Source organism: Phyllobates terribilis, unplaced genomic scaffold (assembly GCF_046119375.1).
Source record: "Phyllobates terribilis strain yellow unplaced genomic scaffold, ASM4611937v1 Scaffold_4773__1_contigs__length_57331, whole genome shotgun sequence".
NCBI classification, from domain to species: domain Eukaryota; kingdom Metazoa; phylum Chordata; class Amphibia; order Anura; family Dendrobatidae; genus Phyllobates; species Phyllobates terribilis.
In genome coordinates this window covers 49,151-57,332 of record NW_027367522.1, presented here as the reverse complement: position 1 = coordinate 57,332, position 8,182 = coordinate 49,151, and the positions used below count along the sequence as shown (strand labels likewise).

General features: G+C 39.5%; 1 protein-coding gene across 1 annotated transcript; it reads left to right on the top strand.

Moving 5' to 3' along the window:
- The first annotated feature begins 4,488 nt into the window (after positions 1 to 4,488).
- On the top strand, positions 4,489 to 4,926 carry LOC141249573 (uncharacterized). The gene has a single exon (XM_073669683.1). The coding sequence runs from the start codon at positions 4,489 to 4,491 to the stop codon at positions 4,924 to 4,926; it is 438 nt and encodes a 145-aa protein (XP_073525784.1).
- Positions 4,927 to 8,182: the final 3,256 nt, after the last annotated feature.

The window sequence follows — 8,182 nt, the reverse complement described above, 5'->3', positions numbered from 1 at the left end:
AATTAATAGAATACAAGGATCAAGAACATAGTTGAATTGCTAAAAGTGTTTAGGTGAAACAATATCCATTCCATCATAAACAAACAAGAATTCGTTCGTTCGCTAGTTAAAAGAACCCAAAGGAACCCCCTTTCACTCATTTCATTCGTTTAGTTGGTGATTTTGCCATAAAGATTATATTATCTTTATGTGGGCTCGACCTTGTGCTTACCACTTGCTTCTGAATTTGGTATTCATAAGGAATATTAATAAGTCGTGTATAATGACTGCACGTCAATTAATTCGAAGAGAAGGATGTTGACTCACACATTCCGAAATGTCTCAAAATTATCTTTCTCTTGTTTCAGCGGACGAGTGTGGACAGAAATGGGGCAACGAGTTTGTATTTGTCGAGCCAATTTTCATCTTCGGAATTTTTATCAATGTTTTGGCTTGGATTAGAATTTTGGCGGGCATTGAAAATGGAGGGACATGCATCGTCGTGCGGGTCTTCTTCATTCGAATTGGGAGTTGATGATCGGCAGGCGCCACAATCATAGGAGTGGGCGCCGCTGTCTGTGACTTTGTTTGTCTCAGAATTTCGGTGGACACTGCTATCTAAGGAACAAGCATCGGAAGGAAATAATTTCTCTCTTGGGCGGGCGCCTCCATGTGTGTCTTGTTCTCTCAACGAGATTTGACATGCGCCGCTGTTTTAGGGGCGGGCGTCACCGCGCGTGTTGTATTCTTCCCTCTCGAATACTTCATTGTGACGAGTGCTTGAGGTTTCTAGGCGAGCGCCGTCTATTAGAGATGGATTTTCTTCGTTTGATTCATCTTCATCTAGAACACCCACTGATAGGAGCTTATTATATGGTGTTAACTAGCGACTATTAGCTTATGATTAGTGGTGTTTAGGGGCTTATTGAGTGGTATTCCCGGAATCCGGTATGGTGTTCATTTATGGATTTGTGGGATGCTCATAAGCGGTATTTTGTGGTTTTATTATGGAGATTCCATTTGTGCTCACTTTTAATGCATTCGGGACGGAGCTAGAGAGAAGGATACCACGCCTACACCCATGGAGAAGCCGAGAGGCGAAGCCAAGCTGCCTCGAAGCTTGTAGAAGACCGAAGACCAGCTCGAGAGAGGACGTCACGACCGAGAGGAGGTGTCGCGACCGAGATCCAACCCCAGAGAAGAAGTCACGACCGAGACTACATGTCGCGATCGAGACTTAGCCTCAATTGACATGTCTCGGCCGAGACCATCTTGTCGCAATCGCGACTTTTCCCGACCTGAGAACTGAAGCCACATCGCGATCGCGACCTACATGTCTCGATCGCGACACGGAGACGGACCGGCCCAAATTGCAGATTTTATCCGAGATTCTGATTTGTTTTTCCCTATTTTATTAGTTATTTTGATTATTTTATTTCCCTTTCACTAGATACTATATAAACCTTTAGAAATTAGGTTAAATTAGACTTTTGATTCCTTTTACAACTTCATCCTTAGAAATTCAGCAGCCAAGAAGAAAGCTTCCACCTTTGTTCCACTTTCATCATCCTCCCTGGTTAGTTTTCATCATAATTATGTATTGCTTTCGATTGGCTATGTCTGGATAAGATCCTTTTAGTTCACTCTTAGGTTGAAGCCATTATTTTAGGAAAAGTTTGTGAGAATTCTTATGTTTATGTTCTAGGTTTAATTTCAGGATTGTTTTATGATCTCTTGTGCTTTATTGTCTATTGATTGATCTTGATTTTATCTAGGTGCGCAACTAGGTTGATTATTATCCATCATATTGCTAGGCTTGATAATTCGATTTGAAAAGTCTTGTCTTTTAGGTAGCGAGCAGAATTTGCATAGACTATTTGCGAGTGCTTATTTTGTAGAGATTATAAACCTGTGTCGAGTATTGACTAGTTGCCAATGGTATTGCATAGGCCTACTTATCTTTGATCTTTATGTTGTTGCGCTTTTGAACCTTAGGATTTCTTTGGTTATTGCTTCCAACAAGGGTTTCTAGGACTATTTGGACTAGTTGCTATTTACGAACAAAGAGTAGGACAACCGGATTAGATAATTAAGAATATAGGATTAATAGAATTCGATGATCAACATTCCATAAGAATAATGCGCTGATGCTAAAGGAGTGAGCTTTCCATCATTATTGTTTACAAACTCAACATTTATCGCTTTATTATTGCTAGTTAGAATTACAATAAAAAAACCCTAGTTACTACTAGGTAACACAATAGAAATAAGCAATCGTTGTGGCTCTCTTGGGATTCGACTCCGACTTACCACTTTAGTAGTGGATTGTTTAGTTGGATATCTTTGATAGGAACAACGACCGTTTTACGCCTGTCACCCACCTCCTTGCTAACTAAATTTCTTCCGCTTCATAGAAAACATTAACATCTTGCATGTTCTCACTCATTGGGCTTCTATTCAAGGTGTCAAAATCACCAAACTTGTTATTAAACATAACAACGTTCTTTTTTATGCTTTCTATTCACATCAATATCAATAGTTGCGACCAAGATGTCTCTCATTTGGCTCATGAATGAATTGGATTCTAGATGAGCTTTTAATATACCCTTCAACACATCGTCAAGAGGTTGAGTACTAGGAGGATTAGGGATATGTATCGGTTGAAGGCAAGGTGTCTAATTAAAAATCCCAACTGAATTCACATCCGCTAAATTCCTAGGACAAGATTCAGTTGAATGAGTTTCTACATGACAAGCATTGCAAGACATAATCGGTTATAGTGGTTTGCACTTCATCTTGAGACAACGCAGTTCCTCCTTTAGGCTTTCCATTTGATCCGAATCACATTGTTTTTCTTAGTCAGTAGTCACTGAATACTCTAGGTTGTTGTGCTGCCTAGAATCCTCATCCAAATGCACAATAATATTCATTGCATCTGCATTAGTCTTCATCGTTATGTTTCCACCACAAGCCGAATTCACTAATTGGCGGTCATCGGCACAAAGTCCATCATAGAGATACATAATTAATTCATGCTCAGCAAAATCATGATAGGGACAACTTCACACAAGCTTCTTGAACCGCTCAAAAGAAGCATATATTGATTCATGCGCCTTTTGCTATATATTGAAAATCATCTTCTTAAGCGCACTTGACTTTGTGGTTGGAAAATATTTTCCAGAAATAACTTCTTTAAAGTTATCCAGTTAGTAGCACTTCCTGCCAAAAATGTTCGATACCAGTCCTTCGCTGCCTCTTTCAAAGAGAAAGATAAGAGTTGGAGCATCAATCGATTAATTGGAACACTGGGTGGTTAAGTGACTATGGAAATTTCAAGGAACTCATCCAAGTGTAAGCTGTGATCCTCTTGCACACCACGAAACATCGTGGTTTGCAAGAGGATCCCATCCAACACCTGGATGAGTTGCTGACTTTATTTTGAGAGTAAACGGATTACTCTTGACTTTATTTCAAGTGTTACCCCATCATCAAGGTTGAGGAGTTGCACACCACGGCGCTCGAGCTCCAAGGTAGGAGTGAGAAAGGATTCAATAGTACGATTAGCCATCGCAAAGTCCCAAAGAGTTTATGAAGATGAATCCATGAAAAGAAAAACACCACGAAACTATCAATAGCAAAGATGTGAGTCATTAGATAGACTCACACCAAAATTAAGGTAGAAATTAATCACATAGTAAATTATTGCCTCCCCGACAACGATGCCAATTTCATAACAGAATGTTTTCCAGTCGTCTTACAGGTCTATTACTCAAGGATTCGACGTTTCCATCATGCTGGACACACTTACAATCCTATAAAACCGAACATCATGATATTCTTTGAGTAAGTAGCCCCTTGCTCGACGAGCCGGGATTTAATCTTTCGCGGGGTTTTATATTATTTTCTTGTCAATCATTTCATGAAAAGACATAAATAACCATTTAAAATCAATAAAAATACTTACGAACCCCTAAAACACATTTTCATTCATTAAAACAACGTTTTCATCTTGCCGAACACGCTTACAACCCCATTAAGCCTAACATCATGATTTTATGTAATTTTCTTATCAAAATAGAATTTTGCTCAGAAAAGAGTATTCGACAATGACTTACATAAAAAAAGTTGAAATTTCGAATATTTTAATCTATTTACGTCTCCTTTCATCTGATTTTTTGCATTGCCCCTAACGGAGCATAATCCAACCGCGAACTTTAAACTCAAAAACATAAAAATACCCCGCGCCGTACGAAACTCCAACTCCGCAATTGCATGTCCCATCCCCATCAACTGGATTTCCAAAGCGAATCGCAGCCGTAGAAAGCTTGGCACATCATCTATCCGTGCCGAACCCAATTGACCAATCAGAGTCGCAACCCCTTTTACTATATATACAGACTTCTAAAATTCATAAAACTACAGCACATCATTTGTCTTATCCCTTTACAAAGAAAGTCTCTGATTCTCTTCTACACCTTCATTACTTTCTCTCAACCCAAACCCTTATCGATGGCACCCAAGGCCGAGAAGAAGCCCGCCGAGAAGAAGCCAGCGGAGGAGAAGCAGGCCGAGAAGGCGCCGGCTGAGAAGAAGCCCAAGGCCGGAAAGAAGCTGCCCAAGGAGGGAGGCGGCGTCGCCGGAGACAAGAAGAAGAAGAGAACGAAGAAGAGCGTCGAGACATACAAGATCTACATCTTCAAGGTTCTAAAGCAGGTTCACCCTGACATCGGGATCTCTAGCAAGGCTATGGGGATCATGAACAGCTTCATCAACGACATATTCGAGAAATTGGCTCAGGAATCATCGAGGCTCGCTCGCTACAACAAGAAGCCGACGATCACTTCTCGGGAGATCCAGACTGCTGTACGCCTGGTTCTGCCGGGTGAGCTTGCCAAGCACGCCGTCTCCGAGGGTACCAAAGCTGTAACCAAGTTCACTAGCGGTTAAATCTGTGAATCTCTTTAGGCCTTTCTAGGGTTTGGAGATCTGAAATTGTGTTAATGAATTGAAAGTCTTCATTGGGGCTTTTAGTTTGTGTAGTAGATCTGAATGTTAGGTACTCCGAAATGAATGAAGGAATTACAGTTCGACAATCAATCGTCTGGATTTGAAACAGTTAATGGTATCCTGCTGGTTGCATATTTTACAGTTCTCTTACATAAAATGGAGGAAGGATCCGTGCATATACTGTATTAACGCTATTTGAGAATTGTAATGCTTCAGAAGTGAACAAACCATGATAAATGAATGGCTATTTACAAAGTTTCATAAACTCAATCAGAATCACTTTTCGTGTTTGCTAGTAGCTATGATAGACGTCCTAATCCTCCTGCAAAGTGATGCTGCTACTTTGATGAGAGCCCGAAAAGTTTACTTGGAGTCGGATTCAAGAATACATTTTCCATTCCAATCGGAATAGCAGAGTGCAGGTTTCAGCTTTCTTTCTGTGTAATATTTTCCACCATTATTCTCTAGACTACCTCATATTCTCTTAAGTACATAACATTAACCCTCTCCTATGACATCGAAACAACAAAATAGGGTAATGGAGTATGACAATTCAAGTAGCTTAAAGGACAACTTTAGACTTTAAACAATTTTAGCTCACAATTAGTGGATGTCGTTATATAATCCTTGTTTTATGTACTTAGGGCGTGTGTTATCTATACGTAGATAGATGTAAAATGGTGTTCTAGTAAATAGGTTAATATCAGGTATGTTTTGTCTAGATTAAAGCCACCACATATAATGGTTTGGAGGCTTTAGTTAGAAGGCTAATGGACTCAGATTCACTAACTCATATAACAATGTGAAATAAGCTCATTTGATCTCTAACTTGGTTCCAGATTTCATATATATTGGGACATTAAAACCTAATTGTCATAGAAAAAAAAAACAAGCTACGCTGCTCCGGTTTAACAAAAAGAGAGAAAGGAAAATAGAAAGAGAAGAAAAAAAATTGCTCACTGACGTTCGCCTCCGGTGGTTTCTGGCGTTTGTTTCCACTGTGTTCTCGGTGGCTGCTTTAGTCGTTGTTGTTAAAGTGTTCGTTGCAAGCTTCACTTGCCTTGAGGGGGTCGAATCCCTCTATTCTGTCTTTTTGCTCTAGATCTCTTAATTTGGTTTTGTTTAGCTATTGTTTGTCTAGATTTTCCATTTGCTCTCTTGTATTTTGTACACGTGACTACTGCTCCCATCTAGTGCTATTTGGGACGATCTTCCCTCATGAGGTTCCGCAGAGTAGGGATTTCCTGAACTGCGTCAACAAGTGATTTATGTTCGATGTTTGATTTCGAATGTTGCATATATTGCTTGGTTTCGATTTACTGAGAATCGACACGTTTAGTTGACAAATCGAGTCATTTAGAAGTACAAAGTAGTACCAGAGTTTTACTAATTTCTAGGATTAGTTTAGATCTATTTCTGTTTATGTGCTTTTCAATTCAGGTATGTGACGTTGTTCTTGCTTGATAAGGTTGAGATCTTGGCTTGATTTTGTTATAACTTGCTTCCGCTGACGTTCTTTGCTATTTTTATCATTGAATCTGAGTTGTCCCTTGATCTGTTCTTGGAATTGGAACATCTTGTTTCTTGCCTCTGGAGCAAGCAAGGGTTTCTCGAGTATTACCACCTCTAGTTGTGGTTTATTCTCCGCAGTATTTGTTGTTAGTCGTATCATATTCTCCTACTAATTCTTTCTTTTTACTGTGATAGGAGATTGTTGGTTAAGGCTGAGTCGAGCTTAACCAAGTTCTCTTATTTTAATAATGACAAATCTATGTGTTGTTGTTAGTCGTATCATATTCTCCTACTAATTCTTTCTTTTTACTGTGATAGGAGATTGTTGGTTAAGGCTGAGTCGAGCTTAACCAAGTTCTCTTATTTTAATAATGACAAATCTATGTGTTTAATGGTTGTTGTGTGTTTTAAGCTTGACATGAGTAACTCGAGTAGTTTTAGGTCCAACTTAACAACAACAAGGTCCAGCTTAACCATGTAAGGGTCATGCTTGAGCCTAGCGGGGAAAGCTGGGTCTCTTAAAGGCTGAAATAAGGTAGTGTGAGTTGCATTGTGCAGCGAGAGAGTCGAGTTGCAAAAATAAGTAAAGTGAATCAAGTGGAACTGATCGAGTGTTTGTCGTCAAAGCATGTCGAAGGATTCCAGTGGTCACTGTAGCGCGAGAAGAAGTTTGCTCATGGAAGGAAGGCCGTTGAAGATAGAGCTAAAGAGAAACGAGGACATCTGGAGGCTGTTAGAGTTTCTACTTTAGGAAGGTGGATTTACGGGGATCAATGACATGGAGAAACTGAAGAGCGCACATATCGTTGACGTGGATAAGCGCATCAACGAGCATGAAAACACAAGCGCATCATATACCATTGCAAAGAAGCACAAAGTGCATGGATCGTCGTTTGAGGTGCGCAAAGTGGTTTTTACAAGGTACACCTTTCATGCGGATTGCTGAGTTGGGTTGTTTTTCTTGGAAGCTAAGCTATTGAATCGAGCTGAGTTAGAGTTAGTTTTGAGTTTTATAAATAGATAGTGAACAATAATTGTAAAGTATCGATTGCAAGTATTGAGCATCGACACTTGAGAGAGTATATACTTGTATGAGCTGAGAGGGGTAGCTTTATTGTTTAGGAGTTGAGCTTTGAGAGAAAGTGAGAAAAACACTAGAGAGCTAGAGGAGAGCTATAAAGTGTTGTTCTAAACTTTGTAAAGGCAACTCGTTAAGCAATAAAGAGTAGTGGTGAGTTTCATACCGGACTTGGTAGAAGTCTAGGGTTCTCACCTTGGAAAAATCCTTGCAAGTGTTATCGAGCTTTTTATTATTTTAATCTTCCTATTCTGCATTTAAGTGTTTAAGCTAGACTATAGCTTAAGCACTACTTTGGAAGATTTCTGTAAGAGATTATGAGGGAGAATTGCAGATGGAAGCCTTTTGATGGAAATAGTGATTTTGCAATGTGGATAGTACAGATGAAGGCAATCTTGATAAAGAAAAATGCTATAAAGCGATTTCAGAAGATTGGCCACTTGGAATTTCATATTCTGAAAGGAAGGACATCCAAGATTTAGCGCATTCTAAAATTATGATTCGGCTCACTGACGACGTAGCTCGTCAGGTGGTTTGTTATACTCAACCTAAAGCCCTTTGGGAAGCTCTTGAATCTATTTTTCTTACTAAATCATTGCCTGAATC

Coding starts and splice junctions, on each gene's coding strand:
- LOC141249573 (XM_073669683.1), top strand. CDS start 4,489: ATGGCACCCAAGGCCGAGAAGAAGCCCGCCGAGAAGAAGCCAGCGGAG.